This window comes from Pinus tabuliformis, chromosome 4_1 (assembly GCF_031772625.1).
Source record: "Pinus tabuliformis cultivar Carrire ecotype Pingquan chromosome 4_1, CPIR1, whole genome shotgun sequence".
Taxonomy (NCBI): Eukaryota; Viridiplantae; Streptophyta; class Pinopsida; order Pinales; family Pinaceae; genus Pinus; species Pinus tabuliformis.
Genome location: NC_142303.1, coordinates 291,144,165 through 291,168,914, shown reverse-complemented (window position 1 = coordinate 291,168,914; position 24,750 = coordinate 291,144,165). Strand labels below are relative to the sequence as shown.

Here is a 24,750-nt window from a genome sequence, read left to right as displayed (position 1 = left end):
AAAATTGTACTCTCCTGTTTATCCTTCAGATTCCTTTGTTGCCCATGTGTGTTTAACAAATATCTTAAGGGCACGGCAGAATATGGTTCATGGTATCCCAAAGGAAATGATCTAGTTATCCAAGCTTATACAAATGCAGAATGGGCAAGAAGTGTTGATGATCAAAAGAGTACCAATGGAGCAGCATTCTATCTAGGTGGTTGCCTTGTTTCTTGGTAAGTAAAAAGCAGTAGTCAATCTTGTTATCCATAGCAGAAGCAGAATATGTCGCGGCAAAGATCTTCTAGATGGATTCTACTCGTCGAGATGTTTCCTTTGATATATGGTACGCCACGTAGTTCTTCACAGTTTGAGAGTTATTCATGTTTGAAGTTAGTAACCCCAGTTAGTGGACTAAAACCCCATGGGGTTGTGGCATGGCACTCATCATTGGTTGTGGTAATTGAATAGTCAATAATTAATAATGTTTTATGCTCCTAAAAGCCCTCCAACTTTCACTTGTTGAGGACCCTCTCAACTCAAGACATTTCTATAAATAGTGACCCTCATATCCTCCTCTAGTAAGACTTTTCAACAAACTATGTTGTGAGAAGACCTCTGTGAATTTTCGGCCCTCATGAGCTTCTAACGCGAGGATCTATTGCAGGGAGTTAAGGTTTCATTGAGGTCTGGTTAGTGCACAAAATTATGATCAAGTTTGAAGGTCTATTTTGAAGCAAGTTTAGAGCCTTGGATTTTAGGATTTTGTTGCTTCAAACAGATCATCGTGGCATTTTCGCTATAACTTTTTTTCTACGAAGCTTAAGACACTGAAATTAAAACCCGTTTGAGCCAAAATCTTGATGAACCTCGTGACCAAATTTCAAATCTCGGTTCACTATATTTTCAGAGATATGATCTGAGAAAGTTAGGGTTTTTGCAGGCTCCCGAATTCCATGTCAAATAGATGACCTCAAAAAAATTGTCATAACTTTCTCTTTGGGCATTGCATTCAAATTTCATAAACATTGACAAAAAGAGGATGGACTGTAGTTTGTTAAGTATCGTTTTTAGGGTCGAAGGTCGAAACAGTGACACATGGCACTTCGTACAAGTTTGCTCTACTGAACCAGTCTATAATCAGGTGGGAGATTGGGCGTAACTCTTTCTTGAATAATCCAATCTCAATTAGACCTATGGGGTTAGAAAGAGGACTCAAAGGGCTACCACAAGACGAAATTTCAGACCTTCGAGATTTGAAATTACATAGATACAACATATTCATTATGGGCTCCTAGAAGGCAAGAAAAAATATGCATTCAAGGATCACTGTAATAAGAACCACACATCAACAGTCAAGGGTAAGTCTGCTACAACAAGATATGTATGATTAGTGTTTGCATTTGAATTTTGAATATAATCTCTTACATATGTTTTTGCAAGAAAACATAAGTATATTGTTTTGTATTTGTTTGGGTCTTGCTTGTTAATGCATGTGCAAGAAGGATGACACTTTAGAACAACTCAGACACATACTAAGACATGCAATGCCAAAGTACCATTACTTGAAGCAAGCACAACAATACCTCAGTAGTTGCAAGTGATCCAATAAGCAATGTCGAGTCAAGCGTCAGGACTTGTCAAAAAGTTAGTGTCGTAAAAGAGTCATCATTGTAAATTTGTAAAAGAGTCATTATTGTAAAAGAGTCAATCTGCCTAGAGTCGAAGAGGCATTGTTGGGAGGTCTAGGAGTCACTGTTGGGAGGTCTAGGAGTCACTGTTGGGATGATGTCATGGTTGGGTTGCAGGTCATAGTGTGATTAGGTGTTCGGTCAAGTACAAGAAAATCATTGTAAATCATATTGCATCGTGGATCATTGTCCCTAATACAGGAGTCCACACTCTTGTCTCACTTGTGATCATTATAGGGTGGCAAGAAGGTGCTAGGCAGGTACATGAAGTCGTCTACAGGTTGGAGCCTGTGAACACTTCAGGGTGGTAGGTTGGACTAGGATGTTGGAGCATCCATTCAGTTGACTACTCAAGAAAGCAGGGCGTTGGGGCATCCATCCAGTGGGAGCTGGAGAAGAATGTTTTTCTAGAATTCTAGGAAGTTGTAACTTTCATTTCAGTTGGGGCTTAAGATTAAATAATTTATTAGAAAAGCGTTCAGTCGTTTTTGACCGAAAGGGGGTTTTCCACCTAAAATTCTTGTGCCTATTATGTTTTGTTGTTTACTATTGTTACGGGATAAACATTAATAATAATTGAAGATTAACTAATGTTCTGAAAAGATTTAAAAGTGCTAATTGCTAAAAAACATTGATTCACCCCCCCTTCTCAGTATTTCCAACTACAAAAGGTTTCACACCACCTTCATTTAACATGTGGTATTGAAGCAATTTTATAAATTGAATGTGAGGTTCCATCAGTGCAACTTGACATCAACCTTCTCTTGATAGTTCTATTTCAAAGTATTACTTAAGCAACTAAAATTTGAAGAATGTCACAACTATTAAAACTATCAAAAAGCAAGACAACACTTAATACGAATGTTGCAACAAACCTTGCATGTATAGTCAAAGTGACAATTCCCATTTATGATCAAGCAAAGGAGGAACTTGGACCTAAGAGGTCTGAAACCCCTCTAGTATGGACACCTTGTCATCAAAAAAAAAAGTTTTACGAACTAGTTGACCATGAAGGGACTCTCCTCTTTGGGACTTGTCAACTAGTTGTACCTAAAGAAATTATATTCATGACATAGTGTGCATGATTTGTCCCCTTCAAAGAATGGCACTCTTATGTAAGAGTATAAATTTCATGCTTCTTTATTCTAATAATCCACATGTCAGTAGATTTCTAGTGATACCCCACAAAATGATAGCATGTAAAGAACATGGAATCAAATTGTAAGAGTTTGAATTATCCATAAAACCACAATTGCATCTTAAATCTTAGAAACATATTAATTTTAAATCAAATTTCTTATCTTTAAAAAAAATATATGAAAAATCAACCATTAAAAATTTCAAATAAATTTATTAAACATATAAAATCAACCATTAGAAATTTCAAATTTATTTATTAAATATATTCTAATCATAAAATTTCAATGTTTCACCAAATTTATGGCATATGACAATATACATATACAAAAAGATATATGAAAAATCAACCATTAAAAATTTCAAATTTATTTATTAAATAAAATATATAAAATCAACCATTAGAAATTTCAAATTTATTTATTAAATATATTCTAATCATAAAATTTCAATGTTTCACTGGCATATGGGAATGTACATATACATGTGAGTAACCCCAAATAAAGAACATGGATCCTCTCCATAGATAACCTTGTATGTACCCATCACAAATATAAGAAAATACGAAAACATAAGTATTATATTTTATAATACATCATGATTATGAATCTCGAAATTGTACAATTGAGTTGAATAATAATAATGAAAAGAAGAGAAATCCATTTTAACATATTAAATTAATCATTCATTGTCCATGTCCAAGTCAAAATGAATTACAACAACGCATTATATATTGAAAAGTGTATATTTTGTAAGTGCATTATATATTGAAAAGTGTATATTTTGTAAGTGATTTTGGAATCTGATATGTTGTACACAAATATAAGAAAATACGAAAACATAAGTATTATATTTTATAATACATCATGATTATGAATCTCGAAATTGTACAATTGAGTTGAATAATAATAATGAAAAGAAGAGAAATCCATTTTAACATATTAAATTAATCATTCATTGTCCATGTCCAAGTCAAAATGAATTACAACAACGCATTATATATTGAAAAGTGTATATTTTGTAAGTGCATTATATATTGAAAAGTGTATATTTTGTAAGTGATTTTGGAATCTGATATGTTCAAAGACATCAAAGAAAATACGAAAACATAAGTATTATATTTTTATAATACATCAGGATTATTATGAATCTCGAAATTGTACAATTGAGTTAAATAATAATAATATAAGTATTATATTTTTATAATACATCAGGATTATTATGAATCTCGAAATTGTACAATTGAGTTAAATAATAATAATGAAAAGAAGAGAAATCCATTTTAACATATTAAATTAATCATTCATTGTCCATGTCCAAGTCAAAATGAATTACAACAACGCATTATATATTGAAAAGTGTATATTTTATAAGTGATTTTGGAATCTGATATGTTCAAAGACATCAAAGAAAAGTATGGGAGGAAATAATGTTCCAATAAACACATTAAATTACCATTCCATTTCATTTCCTATATATTATGCCAATGTGCTCTATCCCCTTGTTGTGCCCCTGCTCTTGAATGATGAATGGAACGGTGGATGGACAGTTTAGGTGCTTCAATTAGAGTCGTTAGGGTTTGAACGGGCTTTTCCTTTAAGATTTTTTTTTCCTCGAGACTGTTTTTACATTTTCCTACTTTTTAGTTTCAGGGTAATCCCTATTGAACGGGCTTTTCCTTAAGATTTTTTTTTTCCTCGAGACTGTTTTTACATTTTCCTACTTTTTAGTTTCAGGGTAATCCTAAGAATCCCCGGTGCTTGGGAACTATCCCCGCCAGCCAAAAGCACTGGGAATGTCTCGGCTAACCATTTTAAAAAGGAAATGTTCCGCCATGAGCAGCGAATGTTTTCATCACATCCCCAGTGCCAGAAACATTCTCAATGATGCTCCCATGTTCAGGTAGCATGGAGAGCCTCTAGAGTGTCCCCCCAAAGGATCGGAATGCACTCCCATGGAACACTGAAATAAACTGACATGTTTGTGAATCAGCAGCAACCTAGAAAAACTATAGATCCCACGCGTGGCCACACTCCTAAACAGTAACTGGAACAGGAGATTATATTTTAACGCAACGTTGCGGTGGACTCTTTAATCTTTGTTTCTTCCTAAAAGCGTCCGTTCACGATTTTTTTAAAACCTACTTCAAAAGTGCACTCTCGACGCATTTATTTTTTATATGAAATAATATATGATCAGTCTTGACCAAATTTGACGACAAACATGACAATGTGTGATCTGTGCGATGTTGCTTTCATTCATTAGTACTTAGGCTTGCTATATATGCTTAGGTAGAATACATCCAAGTTTCAGTACAACCAAAATCCATGTGAAAAGTAGGAAGCAAAGCGCAAAAGTCAGTTTGCAATACACAAATTGCCCAAAGACCTGACAAATGACTGCAATATCCCTCTGCTTGTAGATGATATTGAAGCAGGCCTGTAGAATAATATAAGTCCATCATTTTGCAAAATGTTTCTTAAATAGGATATTATTCCATCAAAACCCAGTTGCTTGTGACAAAGTTCTACTAAGAACCACGAGGTTGACAATTTCCATATCGTTTAAACTAATCAATGATCAAGAACAATTAATGAAGACTCTTGAGCGTTCAGATACATAGGTAGTTGCTGAATCTTGCAATTTATTCATGTGCCATTGATCTGTTCAGCACAAATGGCATAACACATACCATGCCATTCATGGCATTCATCTGTTCTTATGTTTTCAGCATAGGAATTAGGTCCTGGTCCTCGATCATAGACACTGCTATTTTTGAAAAAAATTAGAATACAGCAAACTTTTAACAAACAGTTGCTTGGACAGATCCCTTCACACGTACATATATTCCCCTCCACGAATAGCATTTGCAGCACCCTTTCTTTCTTCTTCAGCCTCCTTTTCACGTTCTTTTTTCAATTCATATTCAAGGTCATCAGTCTGCAACTCGTACCTACATATGGGACAAGAATTGTGCTCATCCTGCAAAAACAATGTATACATTTCACGTGAATTAAAAAACAAAAAAAACATAAACATAATTGAATGATGAAACTTACTGAGTACAGAAAATAAATCTTGTTTTCCATACCAGCCATGGCTTGAGGCAATTGGGATGAAACAAGTGCTTGCACGGCAACTCCTGCATCTTGTCACCGACAATCAAGTCCTCCCTGCATACAGCACATTCTGTGTCTTTTCCCATTCGTGCTAAAACCTGCTCTGTAACATCTATAATCGGCAATTTCGCAACCACTTCCTTTGATGCTGGAGGTGGAACACGCGGTCCACTGCCAACTTCCTATTAAAAATTATAATATTGTCAGCAATCACCATGTGACTTGTTGAGATCAATAGGCTTATTTTTCTCTGTTCAACAAAAAAGATATTGTACCACATTGGCAACAACAAGCCAAAACCCTATTTGTCAAACCTGCACATGCTGAAGTCAAGTACTTTTTTTTTAAATAACAGCATTCCTTTTCCCAGAGGTCAAAGCAACACAAAGCATTGCCTTCATACAGTAATACTAATATTCCCTGCAGCTGAGTACCTCCACCTACATTGTCGAGGACTTTATTGTGGGATATCATTCACAAGAATTCCACCAAATTGTGATTCAGTAGCCTGGACCTACCAAGCGCTATACTAAGATGACTATCTCCAAAGTCAATACACGCAATCATGAATGAAAATTAAATCCTATGCCTTAACAGTAACCAATTATTCAAACAAGGCAACATAATGTAATAAATTTTGAATTTCAATTTTTAATGCAATTCTAAAATTTCAACACATCAAAGGTTTCCCAGATCCAAACCCTATGAATATTCAGCCTTATGGCTGCTCTGAAATATGAACTACAGCAACAAACGGCAGATGATATTTTGATTCACTTCAACCCCAATCCACTAGTCAATTTAAGAGTGAGGAGACCAAACATTTGCCAACATGTTTCAACCTTCAAGGCACACTTTCCAAGCATAAAATCAGATCTGGACTCACTACAATACAAATTTATAGCATTAAATCGTATTATCTTCTATATTAATATTAAATCACTTAAAAATTTAAACCTTCACTTTCCTCAAATCAGCATGACAAACTATTGTTTGAAATTACCAAACCAAGAAGATAATGAATGCTGAAAATCAAATTTGGAATTCAAACAATTTGGACAGCTGGAAATTTCAAATATATGTATAAAGATGAAGTACATGTACATATCATAGCCTCATCCCAAGGCTAGTATCGCTCTCCAAAACCTTAAATAAGGAAAACCATGAAAAACCCTAGCTCCACCAAAGATCCTTCACAAACTAATACTATAGTAGCAAGACTCAGCTCCAAACAAGACATCTCCTCTATCCTCTTTAATAAGTACCACCTAGAGTTTAATCCCAAAACCCTAATCTCCAAGACTCCAAGCGATGAAACCCTAACCTTGGTAATCAAGATGTTCCAAATAACCTTAAAACTTCCAAGACAAAAGGTAATGTACAAAGAAGAAATCCCAAGAAAGACAAAGATCAAAACACTCTTCTCACCACATCCTTCCTAGGGTTTCCTCATGAAAACCTAGCTTCACCAAAGATACTCCACAAACTAATACTATAGTAGCAAGACTCCTTGGCTCCAAACAAGACATCTCTATCCTTTTCAACAAGTACCACCTAGGGTTTAATCACAAAACCCTAATCTCCAAAACTCCAAGCAATGAAACCCTAACCCTGGTAATTCAAGATCCTCCAAAAAACCCTAAAGCTTCCAAGACAAAAGGTAATGTACAAAGAAGAAATCCAAAGAGAGATATAGATCAAAAATCTCCTCTCACCACATCCTTCCTAAGGTTTCATAATGAAACCCTAGCAATCCATCTCTAAACACAAGATGAACAAGTGAAAGAAAGGACTCTCTCTTCCTCTATACATATGAGAGGTAAGGGAGACCTAAACCCTTATAAGCGACCTACTACAAACAAGCAAGTGGGCCTAAACCCTTATAAGCAACCTACTACAAACATGCAAGGCCCACACATGTCAAGTGCTCAACTCCACTTGTGCACATGTCAACCTCCAAGGTGATGTCATACACAACCAAGGCTCCAAGGCAGTCTTATCAAAACCAATCAATCCGACCAATTTTTAGGAAAAACTTATTTGATTGGAGGTTTGGAACCATACCGGCCTTAAGGCAACAAACTGACTAATTCCATACAACACAACTAAGGACACATGGATTTCGAAATTTTATTAACAAAATAATTTATGATTGTGGCAACTTATTGTAGGGCCCTACTAATGCTATGTAAGGAGAAACCCCTCCACCTACCCCCCACCAAACTGCAGTTCAATCACCCTCCTTTTACTTAAATTTTTATTACCATTAATTGTTTCAGGATGTTTTAGAGTGGTTCCAACCTCAATGGATTTCATACATAGAAAGTAGAATTTTAGATCCCATTCAAAATTCAAGATTTTGGGATTGACGGGAATACAATGTTTCCATTGGATTCTATAATGTATGAGCATATGGCACTAGCATTTAATCAAGAGCACCAAGCCCTCCATGTACCTCGATGTTATTTTAATGCTTACAAGGTGATTGATGATGAGAATCCCAATATAGGAAATGATTTTGATGATATGTAATTATTTGTTTTAGCATGATTTTCTTGGACTCTAGAGGTCACATTTAAAGTCTCCTTGTCATTGTATTGTTGGTTCAAAGATGGATTGCACTCGGTGCTATTTTGAATATAAGCACCCTTGCTATATATGTAAGAAATTTTGCATATTTCTGTAGAATGGTTTGGATCCATATGGATGCACACACACACACATTCAAAATTTGAATACTTTACATATTTTTTGGTTGACCAGAATTCTGGCTCTGTTGTTTTCCTTTTTCCAACTCCAGTCTAGTTCACATTTTTGGAGTTGACCAGTTTGATAACCTATACAATTCTGATAACATTGCTCCAAAAAGATGTCACTACACAAGATATGTCCACATTCCTCTACCACAAGCCCACACAAACTCTATAACTCCTCCTAAGTCATGTGCTCTTTCAAGTTCACTCTACCTAGATTCTCATTGTAACAACACAAGTGTCCCCAAGTGTCTCCCTTCAAGCAATCTACAACTCAACCTTTGGATAGTGAACATGCAAGGAGAATACAACAAGGCAACTTGGTTTACACGGCCAAACCAATCTACTCCCTCTTCCCCTCTGCTAGGAACTCCAAAAGAACAATATATATCTGTGAAACTAAAGCAACATAACCCTTGATCATTGCTTCCTTTCAAACTGTAATTGCTCCAAAACAAGAAGACATAAACAGTAAATTGTCAAAACTTAAAGACATCATCATAGGCCAAAATCTCTTGGCACCACATCAAGAGTTGTTCAAGACATCCAGCAAAGAGAATCACATCTCCAACACAACCAAGACAAGTGGATCAGATCCATCAAAAATACAAAATAAAATTTGTATACATCTCAATTAATCGATCTTGAACTACCAAACTCAAGGTAAAGATATCAACAACTTGTAAAGAATATCATCAAAGTATGAACTTGAGAATCCCTCTCATTCTACTCAAAACCTCCTACAACTAAAACAACAATCTCAACAAGGGCATGTCCCTTTCACTGAAAGAATACAAAAGCAAGAGTATGATCATGGTCAATTTCCTCTCTCTAAGAGAATCCAACAAATCTATCAACCATACTCATCAGCACCCCCATCTTGCACAGGCTTGGGAACAATCACTAATTCCACCACCATATGCTTTGCACCCATCTCCAAGTACAAATGCACATGTTCACCAATAGCTTGGCATCACACCAGCTATCACATGATACATCCATGATTATTCTCTCCTCAAATGTATAAAATGTACATGAGCAAGGTTGTCATTCTTATAAACCCTTGAGTCACAACTCAACTAATACAGATGAGCCAATAGTCATCCATCTATTGTAGAGTGAAAAAGCCCATTCCAAGCTCCAAAAATCAACAACCCATTAAATGGTCAAGCATGTTGACTGCAGGCATCAATCCACTCCAAACACTAGCATTAATTAGAACAAATCAGCCACCTTTTGCAGGTCCTCCTGGGCCTCACACCTACTGAAAGTAAACCCATGCCATCCATAAATGAAATAAAACACAATACTATCCACTATCACAAACCAACGAACTATCACAGATCCTCCTGGGCATCTCACCTGCTCAAAATCAATCCATAACAGCTAAATATCATGTAAACTGGCCACCTCTCACACAGGTGAAATCAAAGTAGTAACAGCTAGAAGAAATCAACCACCTATCACAGGTTCTCCTAGGTATCACAACAATTAAAAATAATCTATGATAGCCATCTATGTGATGGATCTACCATCTATCACTAGTAAAAGCATACTCTCATCACAAGAGCAACTAGGATTTCAACCCATCAAACACTTCATGGGTACAAGTGCTATTCTCAAGCACACTATGGTTTCACCACCCAATCAACCTCACGAAGGTAAGGTACAATGCAACTGAAATACCAAGATCCAAGCTTGAAGACAGAGCAGGCACCGTGAAGTGCATTTACACCATCAGTGGCAAGGTATCTTTTATCTCATATCTGGACCTCATGGGGTTTTTATAACCAATGTTGCAAACATTGGCATCTGGATAAAATCAGCAAGGGTCCGGAGAACCAAAATATCGTGAAAATCAGGAAATATTAGTAAAAATTGACAAAATTAAGATACCACCAAAATATTGGTAAAACACAGCAAACATCAACTAGGCCAAAAAATTGTGCTTTCGCGATTTATCACAATAAAATCAGGATGTTTGCAACACTGTTTATAACCGATCAAGCATAGGAAGGCAATGGGCAGTCTTTTTATATCAGCGAATATAGTGTGGTAAAGCACATTTACAGTCTAACAATGATTAGTAGACAGTATTTTTATTCTGTGCTAAACATCCATGTTGGTAAGACAGACAGGCCATACACCCACCATCTACAGATCAATCATTATGCAATCCTGAGAATGGACCAGGTAGTTTCAAGCCACTTAGAGAATGTAAGCATGGATTTTATATATATAAACTTGATTGCTCAACAAAGATATTTTAGCTTCTGAAGATATGGATCTGACATTTGAGCAATTGAAAAACAAACCTTTGCAAAATCATAGGTGGAAAAAGCAATTTGCTAGAAGCAATATAAAAAGAAGAATCAGAGGTAGCCTTAGCTATAAAGTTCATGGGTAAAGGAAAGCCTTGCAAGTGTAAAAATGGGTATGAAAATGGCTACAAGCATGTTGATTCAGATTCTCAAAAGCTTGGAAAAGATATCAAATAATAGCAAGATAGGGCACCACACCAAGTTTGAAGGAAACGGTTGTGGAAAGAAAAACAACCAAGATCCTTCTGTTGGAATTTCTAAGTCTAACACGTCAGAAATTCTTCCTGCATTATCTAGTTTATTTCACCTACGTGTTTATTCCTTAACAAGTTATTTAACCATATAAATACTGAAAATAAACACAAATGCAATCTCAACTCATCTACAGATCATCAACTGAAATAATAGACAAACACACAAGGGACACCGTTATTTTTGGACAATCGTCCCCAGAAAAACCCAACTTGGGAAAACCGGTGCAACAGTTCTGAGGGTTTTATTATTAAGCAGCTTTCTTGAGTACAACAAGAGTGCCAAACTGGCTCACCCAATAGAAATTTCTATCTGGCAGTAATACCTCTCTTCGGAAGCAGATATTCAACAAGTTTGCCCCACGAAAATCCTTCCAATGCTTCTCTGAGACTCTGCATCAGCCCTGTTGGCCTCTGTGTAGCTCTGGAACCCGCTGTGTCAGCCCTTTGCTACTCTACGTAAGCTCTCTGGCCTTCTGCGTCGCCCACACAGGCCCTGCTAGCCTCTGCGCAATCTCTCTAGCCTTCTGCATGGCTCCTGTTGGCTCTGTGTAGCCTCCTCAATCACTGCGCTAGCCCTCTGGCACTATCTCTGCTATGCACTCATTGCCCCTCGCTGCAACTCAGATCACTTGCTCAAAATTTCTCAGCAAACCCCGCTCCAGAAAATCAAACTGACTGATCAATCTTGGTGTATCTCCAACTGACCCTCAAGCCTCCTCTTATGCTTTTTCTGTTGAGTCTTCAATGGTCGAGATTAAATCTCTAATCAACAGCTAAGATTAGATTTGGCTTGATCCATGTCATTTAGAACATTCTCACCCAGTTTTATATTAATACCCATTAATATTTTAATTTTCCTAAGTTTAGACTTAGGAACTCCATTAAAAATATTAATTATTTTAATATCTCTCTAACCGGGTGGAATTTCCCCAAACCATTTCTGGGTCTTGGAGATCTCATGTGCTTTAGCCTCTCCACCAATTTTCATGGCTAGAGCCAAATCAACACTCCCTCTTAGCGAGGAATGTGCTCTAGTAATGCTCCACCACTGAACATCACACTGATCATCCGGCACCGGTACCTGTGCTAATGCTTGGCCTGCTGCCCAACATCCTCTACACTGTTGCCTCCTGTACTGCTGCCCATGGCTCTGCCACTGCCACTTCTACATCTGTACTGCAGCTCCCTCTGCATCCGTGCTGTTGTTGGTCATTCCTCCCAACACTGCATCTGTACTGTAGCTCTCTCTCATCGTGTTGCATCGTGTTGTCCATAGCACTACCACTGCTAATTGCTGCACTGCAACTCAGTTACTGAGAAGTACCTGATCTGCCCAACTACTGACACCCTTGTCAGGCTAGAAGCCCCCTGATGCTGGAGCTACCTCTGCTGCTATCCTGTGCTCCCTATGTTGCCTTTGCGCTGCTGCAACACCTCTATGCCTCTCACATTGCTGCAACCACCTTTGTGCCTTTCTGCACTGCTGCAACCACCTCTGTGCCTCTCGCACTACTGCAACCCTCTCTGCGCTGCCAGAGACCACTGCACTCTAGCACTGCCTTGTTGCTCCATCCGCATCTTGCTCCTACCGACATCCGTCATCCTACTAATGTCACTTGGGGCTCCTGTAGCCAGATATGATCCAAGAGTTTGGGTACCTCAAGGATCCTACCCCTCATCTTTTGTAGTCCTCCTGACTACAGCTCGATGTCACCCCACCTCTTCTTTAGAGTTGCATGAGCACTCATGGCATAGTGCTCATTCGTCTCGACTTCTTTCTCCGCCTTAGCCAGAGCTACCTTGGAGTCAAAAGCATCTCCCTTATTCTTCTTCCTGGGACACTGGGTTGCATAATGACCCAGCTCCCCACAATGGAAGCGCTTTACCTTAGAGATGTCCTTCTTCTTCCTCTTCCCCTGCTGTCCCGCACATGCCAAAGCCGCATCCTCCTCCTCTTCTTTCTTGATTCAACCTCCTTTGCTGCTACTCCCCGCCTTGGTCAGTCGTATGATCTCTTCTTAGCGAAGTGCTGCCCACATCTCTTCCCATCCTGGAAGAGTCGCTCTGCCCAAAATGCTTTGGACAAATCTCTCCCAATCCTCGAAGACTGCATTCAAGGCAGTTCTCACCATGAACTCCTAATCCGGCGTGGCCCCTATGGAAGTAAGTTGGCCCCGAATCTCTTGCAACCTGTTGAGGTATAGATCTATTTGCTCCCCCTTCTGCATCTGATATAACTGTAGTTGATTCTCCAGTAGCATCTTCCTTTGCACGGAAGTGCCTTGATACAATGTCGTCAAGGTATCCCACATCTCCTTTGTCATGTTCTTCTCAGCAATATGTGAACTACATGATCCTTGACCCCATCAAGGATTATGCACTTTGCCTTGGCCATTGCATCCTCATACCTTTCATTTTCAGCTGGGTCAACTGGGATAGCCACGGTTCTCAAGGTGAAGCCCTTGATGCGATGTCTATCCAGAACAGATAGGATCTTGGCCTTCCAGATGACAAAGTTGGAGGCCCCGTCCAACCTGTCCTAATCCCTCAGTGCGTTCATTGCCATCTCCGCTCTTCTCCTAGACTCCCTCTAGGTCTCAACTTCCCTCCTGGAAGTTCTCTCCTAGACTCCCTCTGAGTCTCGATTTCCCTCCTGGAAATCCTCCTGCCAATTGTCGATCCGTTCCTCTTCGATCCTCTTTGCAACTCGGATCTGAATTTCTTGGCTAGAAATCCCTCAAGGCAGCGGCTCCCTCTACCTTGGTTTTGTCCCGTTAGGTACTGTTCTGCTTCGACGGCAACAACACCCCATCAGCTTCCCAATCCACAATCTACCCACAGCTCCCTAGGCCCTGGCAACTAACGAAACTGAGCCTCTTAGCTCTGCGCAATCCCGACAAGGTTGAATCACTCCTCTAGCCAATTGGGTCAGGCCTACCTGACTAAGTAGGATGGTGTGGCTCTTTGTGAGCCTCTTCTACGTCTCTCTGCCTCTGTGTTGGCCTCTCTCTGGCTCGAAATGATGACGTAGGCCCTCTGCGTCACTCCTTCACTGTTGCCTTCTGCTTAGGAACATCGCTGTCTCTCGAGACGGTTGTTTCTGCTGCAAATTTTCTGATTTAGTTGGTGCCTTCAACTCTCCTGTGATCTGCAATGCTCTGATACCATGTTGGAATTTCTAAGTCTAACATGTCAGAAATTCTTCCTGCATTATCTGGTTTATTTCACCTACGTGTTTATTCTTTAACAAGTTATTTAACCATATAAATACTGAAAATAAACACAAATGCAGTCTCAACTCATCTACAGATCATCAACTGAAATAATAGACAAACAAACAAGGGACACCGTTATTTTTTAACAATCGTCCCCGGAAAAACCCAACTTGGGAAAACCGATGCAGCAGTTCTTAGGGTTTTATTATTAAGCAGCTTTCTTGCGTACAACTAGGGTGCCAAACTGGCTCACCCAATAGAGATTTCTATCTGGCAATAATACATCTCTTCGGAAGTAGATATTCAGCAAGTCTGCCCCACGAAAATCCTTCCAACGCTTCTCTGAGACTCTACGTTAGCCCTACTAGCCTCTGCATAGCTCTGGAACCCCCTATGTCAGCCCTCTTATACTCTACTTCATCTCTCTGGCCTTCTGCGTCACCCACGCAAGCCCTGCTAGCCTCTGCGCAGTCTCTCTGGCCTTCTGCGTCACCCACGCAAGCCCTGCTAGCCTCTGCACAGTCTCTCTGGCCTTCAGCGTGGCTCCTGCTGGCTCTGCGTAGCCTCCTCAATCATTGTGTTGGCCCTCTAGCACTATCTCTGTCTCTCTGTTATGCACTCACTGCCCCTCGTTGCAACTCAGATCACTTGTTCGAATTTTCTCAGCAAACCCCTCTCCGGAAAATTGAACTGACTGATCAATCTTGGTGTATTTCCAACTGACCCTCAAGCCTCCTCTTATACTTTTTCTGTTGAGTCTTCAACAGCCGAGATTAAATCTCTAATCAAAGGCTAAGATTAGATTTGGATTGATCCATGTCATTTAGAACATTCTCACCCAGTTTTATATTAATACCCATTAATATTTTAATTTTCCTAAGTTTAGACCTAGGAACTCCATTAAAAACATTAATTATTTTAATATCTCTCTAACCGGGTGGAATTTCCCCAAACCATTTCAGGGTCTTGGAGATCTCATGTGCTTTAGCCTCTCCACCAATTTTCATGGCTAGAGCACATCCAATGCTACCCCAAATCAACACCTTTTTCCAAAGATCAATCTGGGAAGACACATGCCAATGTAGTTGAACATAAAGAATAAGACAAACAGACCTTTATATTGATTCAATTGCATCATGGCATTTTACTAATCCAAAATATTGGTACATTAATTTGTAGAAGAGAGATCAAGCGTTGATTCTTTTGTCTTGAGTGGCAAAGAAGTGTTGGAAAATCAGAAAGGCAAAAAGATTTTCTTTATGTTGATAATTACTTGTGATATTCTTATGTTCTTATTAATTTTCTTGTGTTCTTCTTTTATCTTAGTCCATCAAGCAATTACCAAAATCATAACACGAAGATCAAAGACACCAGATGTAAGCGGATAGCCAGGGAAAAACCCCAATATAGGGGAAAACCCAGTCAACAACTCTTCCTTCAATAGTTTCGCGAGATAATCCAAGACTCCTTGACCTAGACACAGACTTCCCTCAACCACCAAGTCAGCCCTTCCCTTCTTCTGCAGATGATAACCTTCTAGCAACAACTTCGACCTAGATGCGGCAACATATCTTCGACCCAGTAGCAGCAGCAGAAACTTCGACCCAATAGCAACTTCGACCTAGTAGCAACTTAGTATTATCACTTTATTATTTGGTACTATCAGCTCATTTCTGTTCTCTACTCTAAAGGAGATCATGGTACTATCAGCTGCTTGTAGGGCTGCTCTTTCTCTATCATGTCATGAACTTCATCTTCTTCATTATGAAGCCTTCTTCATCATAACTTCTTTGTAGGGCTTCAAGCCTTCAACCATCTTTCTCCATCACTTCACTTCACTTCAATGAACCATAGGGCTGAACCAATAGTCATGTCATCCTTTTCTTCAGCGGAAATTGATCTTCTAATCCACATCTGGCTTTCCTTCATACAACTACCTCTTCCAAATCATGTTTCTTTCAGGATCTTCCATCCAATCTCATGAGTATAGGTTATAGGTGACTTTCTACACCCCTCTTTCGGTAGCCCTGTAACAACCTAACCAAATGCTTTCAAAAATCAAAATGGACAATAAATCAAAGTTACCTCTTTATGATGGCCTTTCGTCATGACATCAGCTTCTTGCAACATCAACATCCTGCATAGGTATGAATCCATCTCCAAGATATTCATTCCCAAGATTCTTCTTTTTGCAATATACATATCAGGGTCTTCATACCTTCTTCTTCCATGGAGGTGTCATAGCTAATTCTTCTAGTTATCAGATGTTGATTACTTATCTTATCTTATAGATGCATCTTCCCACAAACTCTTCTTTCATCATTTTTTTCTTTTTTTCACATATTGCTTTCCTCGGGATCTTCTTTACATGGTTCTTTCAACATAGGAACCATGATTGTCAACCACCTCATATTCCATATGAGGTCATATTATGTTCATTTCATCTTATCAATATGTAGAAGAGTTCAAATCACATTGCCTAAATGCCTTCATGCATCATTTTCATGGAAGAGATCATTTTTCTTTGATCATGCTCATGAGGTAGAGCATTCAATCATGCTATGTGCAACTATATGATGACATGACTTTATTTATCTATCAAATATATACATACCTTTTCCTTCCATTTCTTGCTTGAAGATGAAAGCACTTCAACCAATTCAACATGTTGCATATCTTCGTCATCATACCTTACCAATGGATCCCACACAAGGTGGAATGTGGACTATCTATGAGGCACTTGCTTCTTCTAAGTAGAGGTGAACCTTCTTATAAAGATTCTAGTGGAGGATCTTGATGATCCCCATTCTACAAATGCTCCTTTCTAATAATGATGATGTATGATGACTTCTTTTATCTTTTATCTTGCTAGATGACTTTGTCCAACCATATATACTACTATTTCAGTTGTCTTTTCATGCTTTCAATGAAGATACCATGAGCTACTTCCTTTCTATCATGATGACTGCTTTATATAGACTTCAACTTCAGCTATATCCTGCTTCTATGATGATGCCATCTCTATCTTAGCTATAATGCATCTTATCATTCTTATCATGACTACAATCTTCTTACAAACAAAGTGAAGGAAGTTATTTCAGTCATAATAAAGGTCTTTCACTTCCTCGTTCTTTGACTTCTTCTTTTCAGGTTCTTCTATTTCATCATTGATATGAGCTTCATTTTTACCTTTTCTTTTCTTGTTGTCCTTCTTGAGTTTAGGACAATTCTTCTTGAAGTGCCCATATTCATTACATTTGTAGCATTGGATCTTTGACATATCAAGCTTCTTCTTTTTCAAGGATCAAACTTTCCAAACTTCCCTTTTCTCCTAGCCATGGCAGCATAGCTTGAACTTGTTCATTTGATCCAACATCGCTCTTTGCCTTTAACCTAGTTTCTTCAATTTTACATAATGACCAAAGTTCACTGAATGGAGTGGCTTCCTTCTTTCCATAGATACTTAATACAAAGGTGCACCATTCATCAGGTAGTACATTGAGCACAATGGTGGTCATTTCTTTTTCAGACATTATTTCTCCTAGTTCTTGTAGTTGATCTCTTATTTGAGATACCCGCATAAGGTATGAGGCTACCCCTTCTTCCTTAGATACCTTCATCTTGTATAATTCGGTTCTCAATGATATAACTTCTCCTGCAGTGCTTACAGAAAAAATTCTACCAATTGTTCATAGATATCTTTCGATTTCTCCAAATTTGCTACATAAGGGATGAGGGAATCCTTGATTGATTCTATGAGGATTCTTTGAGCCCTTATTTCCCCTTTCATATACTTTGATAGTGCTTGAGCTTGCTCTTGAGATGGTTTGGAGATTGAACCCTTAACATATTCAATAACTTCATTCTCTATGAGGATCAAATCTATCCTCTTTTTCCATGCAAGGAAATTTGATGACCCGGCCAATTTGTTGCTCTCCTTGTAGAATGAAGTCATGTTGATAGCAGATTCAAACATAAATATAAAGATACTTACTTGTCAAGTGAAGATGTTCCTTTGAAGATGATATATTCAACTTGATGCCTTCTTGATGATATTGATAATTGGAGATGTCTTTCTTCAAAGATGTTGGAGATGTGATTCTTTCTTCAATGTGAGGGAGATGGCCTTGATTCCTTTGATGATGGCAATGCTTCTTTTTGCTTCTTTTGGATGATGTGAGCTTCCCAAGAATGCTTCAAGTGTAGAGTCCTTCTTTGAATGAGGTAGGGTCTTTGAGGTCTTCTTCTTCTACAAAGTGTTGATCCTTCTAGATGATATGATCCTTGTAATGAGATGGGTAGTCCTCTTTGATGCTCCTTAATTCCTTCCTTTAAGATGATGTGTGGAGTAGTCCTTGATGATCTTCTTGCACTTGGTCCTTAGGTATCCTTCTTCAATTGATGATCTTCTTCAAGTTGCCTTTCCTTGTTGTTATCACCTTAGCTCTAATACCATGTTGAGAAAACTAGAGGCAACTATATTAGGTGATTTCTCTTACTTTGATAACTGCTTGTGATGTATTTTTACTTAACTTGATTAGCTTCTTCTTTATCTTGATTATTATTGTGTTGTCTATCATCAAACAACTACCAAACAATAAAGATCAATGAGACAAGAGGACACAGAATGTAGGTTGTAAGCTAGGGCCAAAACCTCTCCTCTTGAGAGGAAAACCCACAAGAATTCTTCTCTTCTTATAGAACTTCAAATGACGAATTCCAAGACCCTTGTCAAACACCCCTCCAAGACCAAGTCAAACTTCTTCTTGAAGAACTTCCTTCTCACAAAGTCAACCCAAGTCAAACTTTGCCTTATAATAACTGCAACTTCTCCTTTGATCAAGATTTTGGACCTGCAACTTAAGACTGCAATTTCGACCTACAATTTTCGGCTACTACAGAAACCCTAGCTCGCACGTGTGGGTGGAAGATGGTAAATTATGTCTTCTTTCTCCTTTGCTTGGGGATCTTCTTCTTCCTTAGCAATTCAGCTTGCAAAATGCTCTTTTAGATACCTAATTTCAGCCTTCCAATGTGACTATAAATTTCGGTCTAGATGCAGCAGGATGATGCCCTAGATCTCGCACATGTGAAGAGATATAGCCCAAAACAGATCCAAAACTTTGTTTTTCTTCTCCTCTATCTCGCTCTTCTTTTGGTCTTCTTCCTTGCCTTGATCGAACTTCTTGAGAGCTGAATTGATGTCATTCAAGTGAGGTTGATGATAGGTCGAATAGTTTCTTGGCGGCCAACTTGTTCTTTGGATGATGACAAGGTCTTGGAGGGTCTATATGACACTTTTGACTTTACATAAATTTTCTTTGACTTGATACAATAAGCCCAAAAGGGTCTTCCATACATGACAATGACTCAATTGACTTGTTGACTCTATGAAAAGCCCTAAAAGGACTCAAAGTGTGCTTGAACTATAAAGAAATTCACCTTGAGCATTAAACCCATGCATCAAGAATGACAATAATAAATTTATTTTTCTCTTTACATCAAAAAAAAATCATGATTACATTAGATATTATGAAGACTAAACCTAGTTACATATTTCAACATGAACCACGCCTAGGATTTAACACTAGAATGGTAGCCCTCACACATAGTGACAGTCGAATCTCCATTAAAACACATCATGCTCAATTTCTCCAAATTCATCACTCTGCGAGGAGGTGGAGTTGTACAAGGTAGGCACTTTTGTACGAGGTGAGCAAGATTATGCGAAATTAATAGAGTTTCTCATGCATGAGTCAAACGCTCGGCTACAACCACGATGCCAGCCAGTTTGGCCCAAAATAACTTAATACCAAAGTTTAAATTGCCCCTTAATGTGAATCCAAGGGGGCGGCATGGGGATGGTTGCTTGGGGTGGAGAGAGCACATTGAGGAAATTATGGTATAGTATGCCAATCTTTGATTCCATTAACTTCCCTTTGACCCACATCTAAGAGGCAGGCAAGATTGGCTTGGCAATCTACCTCCGAGTTTTCACTTCTGAGGATATGGAAGAGAGACTTTGAGAGTAGGAGGTCCAAAGCACAATTTATTCTTTTGAGGAGGTTGAGGAGATTCTCCTTTGGATAGGAGCCATTAATTAGATGTTCTATAGTAATCATAGAGTCTCCCAGGATTATTAGCTCAAAAATTCCCATGTCATGAGCTAGAGTTAGACCCAATAAAAAACCATACATTTTGGCTTGATTGTTGGTTTTCCTACCCATCCCTCAAGAGTATTTGGCAACAATTTTTCCTTCGGGATTAGATATAATCCCTCCCCCTCCTGCCACCCCTCTAATGATGTTTATTGTTGACAAAAAAGAGAAAAGACAATTACTATAGTTGTGGAAGAAAAAGGTTATTTCTAATTGGAATATGATGAAGTGGACGATGGGGAGAAAAAAATTTGGACAATGAATGGTCTAATGATCAGAAAGACAAAGGTAAACATCATATTTATTATGCTTTATCTGCTATGCCTATGAAAATATGAAGAGAAGATGACCCTTTGGGATGTTGAAGATGAAGTTCTACAGTTAAGCAAGATGGTACTTCCACAAAGAAGCGAAAGAAAAATTTTGATATGTTGGGCTACCATGTTGTAAAGAAGATGAGTTCAGAATGCAAACCAAATTCTACATCGATCGTGGAAAAGGCTTACTACTTGGCGAACATTTGATCTTATCCAGCCCAGGGTTGCGAGGGAGCACCCTCCCCCCCATGTCCTCGCTCCCAATTCGCGCTTCGAGCAAAAAAAAACACTCCCTGGGTTTTCGGGAGCGTCTAGTCTTTTTTACAAAAAAAAATTGCAGTAATATTCCAAATGCATTTTTTTCAAAGAAACAAATAAGTCTTGAGTGGGGCAGCCTAATGATCAAGCCTATCGCCCTAGTGTTGATATGTGATTCATGGTAATGTTAAATTCTTAAAGTAAAAGTGATATTCTTTTACTTAAATTTTTAACATTACCATGAAATGACTCGAGATGTTTGAGAGTGGTTCCGACCTCAATGGATTTCATTCAAAATCCAACAGACTTATCAATTTTTCAAGATTTCAAGATTAGGGGGATCGCAATGTTTCCATTAGATTTTGTCATGTATTAGGGTATGGAACTCGTATTGAATCAAGAGCACCAATCCCTCTATGTACCTTGATGTTAGTGACATTGGTTGTCGAACTCCTCTATCATGACCTAAAAATGTACGCATCACTCAAACAAAATCTTGACTTGACATGCTATGCTTTTTCTATCTTATGTTAATGCTTAGAGGGTGATATTAATGACAAAGATCCCTATACAGATCCAGAGGTAATGACAATGATACCTCTAGATATTAATGCTTAGAGGGTGATATTAATGACAAAGATCCCTATACAGATCAGAGGTAATGACAATGATACCTCTAGATATTAATGCTTAGAGGGTGATATTAATGACAAAGATCCTGATTTTCCAACAAGACTAAAAAATTAGACATTTCTCGTGGTGGCAAGATGCCCAAGCATTAGCAATAGATAATAGATTTACTTGTCTTTTCTAGTTTCTAGTAGTTTTTATAACTATTGATCTTTCGTATTTATTATGATATTTTTTGTAAACAATATATGACAATTTAAGTTTGAAGTTTGAAGTTGGCAATTATAACTCATTAGTAATGATTCATGAATTATGAATATGATGCTTCGTGAAAGCTTAAAGTTGTTTCATTTGATTTCATTTTATAACATTTCATTTCATGTTAGATATTATTTGTCGTAATGGTTACACTTAGCTTACAAGTACAACTTTGGTGATCAATGATGATAAATGTTATATATTGAATTTTGAAAGCTTGAAACTTTAAGATTGATGAATCATGAGACTCAATATGTTGTATGTTACTATGTTACTAACTTGTGGATGTGGTTGATGAAGATTATAACTTCTAGATTATTGTTGTTAATGGTTCAATCTATGTTTTTTATATCTAAGTCATCATTCTACATGCTTTTGTTGACATATATGCATCAAAATATAAAAAATATAAAAATATATATATTATATAAAAAACGCTCCCAAAATCGCTCCCAAACCGGGAGCTTCTGAAAATGTCGCTCCCACTCCTGCTCCCCCTCCCGCTCCCCATTTTCGCTCCCGCTCCCAAGTAACCTTGATCCAGCTCACGAGTGAATGGTCAAAAATAAGGTTGGTAACATGACTTGTACTTCATCAACCATGCCAGATATAATGCATTTCCAGTAGTTGATTGAAGACATCTCTCAAAAGAGGACTGTGGTTCAGAGATTTTGTTTTTATTTTGAAAAAAGCAAAACTATGAAAAAAAAAATTGGGAAAAGCAAACCTATGTAATATGACCATTATGATAGGGTGTTAAATATAATGGTTAAAATTAGATTTGCATACATTAAATGTAGTTTTGTCATAAAATTATAATAAAAAACTTAGGTAAAGAGGTTAAGGGTTTTTTTAATAAAGTGATGTAATATTGAATCATTAGATAATTAAGTATTCAGGAGATAAATAATGCAATCCTTCCTGTCCTAGCATGCACTGAGACATTGCGTCAATCTTAACCACTTTTAATCAAGCAATTATTCTCTCATCTATTGCTGTACTTTCGTCTACGTTATCTATGAGAATGTATGGAACAAGTTAGGCAACGGTTAAGTTACAAAAATTGATAATATATATCATGGATATATCTGCAAGTAATGAAGAAGCATCCCTGCAGTAATAATTATAAATATTAGAAAAGCTCATTAAAATATATATACATATATATATATATATATATATATATATACACACACTTCCCTGAAGGACTTTGAAGAAAAAATATAGCACAAAATTCAGAAAACGCTAAGAAGCTAACTTTCATTAATTCATAGCCTTAGTAGATACAAATATACGATGACCAAAAAAACATAAATCATGTTTGAAAGACATTATAGTTTACCGCAAAACCAAAAAACATGGATTCGGCCATAACAATTCCCAGTAAATAATAGAAGGTGACATACTAAAGCTGTCAAGCTTAATTATATTATTATATTGCTCTAATCTTTTCAATTCTAACAAATATAAAAGGGACAAACCATGTCAAATATCAAATAAAGCAAATTATACCTGCAAAGCAGCTTCAATAGCACTGTCAAGATCATTTTCAAGATTAATGATCCCTTGAATATTGTTCACAACTTGCTCTAGAAAGTTTTGAGTGGACCCTTCTTCATTGCTCTGTGATGCATTATTCTCATGCGCAAGATTTTCAGAAGATTCTGCTGTTGTGCTACTTGCCTGACTGCCAATGGCAAGAGCTGTTAGCAAATTTTGAGCAGCAAGCCATCTTGGTGGTGGCGGCTCTTCTCCAACAGTCAACTGCCCTTCAAAAAGGAATCTTGAATCTGCCAGCAACAAAAGTGAACATTATTAATTACCAAGTATTGAGAATCCTTCACACAAAATTTATTTTAAACACTTGTAACAAGTGAAAGATCTCTGGTTAAGAACCCATTTAATAAGCAAAATATCTCTGGTTCCAATCCAGCAGGTGTGACTTTTGTTTGTATCTTCTCTCTCCTCGGTTCATAAGCATTCGTTATTCCTTGATTTATAATGCTAATTCTTTTAACAGGCTGTTACTCGATTCAAAGGATTCCAATCTTAATGTTCTGATACCAATTAAATTTCAGAGGATGGAGTCCAATGGACACACATTTGTGAATAGAGGAGATATAAACTAGTTGAAATTTTATCATTTGGAAGGAGAATTCATCCCTATACGGATACATATGCTTTATACATATGCTTTTAATGGTTAAAAACTTAAAAGGCCTTTCATATCAACTTCTTAACTTGACACCTCATATCCCTACTCGTCCAGACAATACTACATTAAATTTATTTACGTACAATAAATCATATCCTACATTGGACCATTACATCCTAACATGATAGACTAGTGAAGTGAAATCTCTTATCATAATTGTCCATCGAAAAGAGAATTCTGACCATGCAAGCAAAATGACTCAAGAGAGTAACCCAGGATAGCATATCAAGAATGGAATCCCACCCAATTCTATCATACTCAACCTTGAAAAAGAACCTTTTGGATGTTGACAAATACCATGGTAGAGGCATTTGAAAAGAGAATTCCTGCATTTGGATGTTCACACATTCCTGATGGAGGCATCTGAAAAGAGAATTCGTACTACGCTAATGAAAATATTTCCAAATCTAAGCCAAAAAAGCATACCAAGAACGAAATCCCACTT

At 37.6% G+C, this 24,750-nt stretch overlaps 1 protein-coding gene across 1 annotated transcript in view; it reads right to left on the bottom strand.

Annotated features, from left to right (window-relative positions):
• Positions 1–5,282: 5,282 nt before the first annotated feature.
• The window catches only part of AIP2 (RING/U-box superfamily protein), a 57,067-nt gene continuing 37,599 nt past the window's right edge, over positions 5,283–24,750 (bottom strand). Inside the window, exons 3-5 of the mRNA XM_089419670.1 lie at positions 23,603–23,880; positions 5,899–6,108; positions 5,283–5,789 (exon numbers count right to left, since the gene is read on the bottom strand). Coding sequence (XP_089275796.1) covers positions 5,640–5,789; positions 5,899–6,108; positions 23,603–23,880 — 638 coding nt within the window. The 3' untranslated portion in view covers positions 5,283–5,639. The remainder of the gene's footprint in view (positions 5,790–5,898; positions 6,109–23,602; positions 23,881–24,750) is intronic.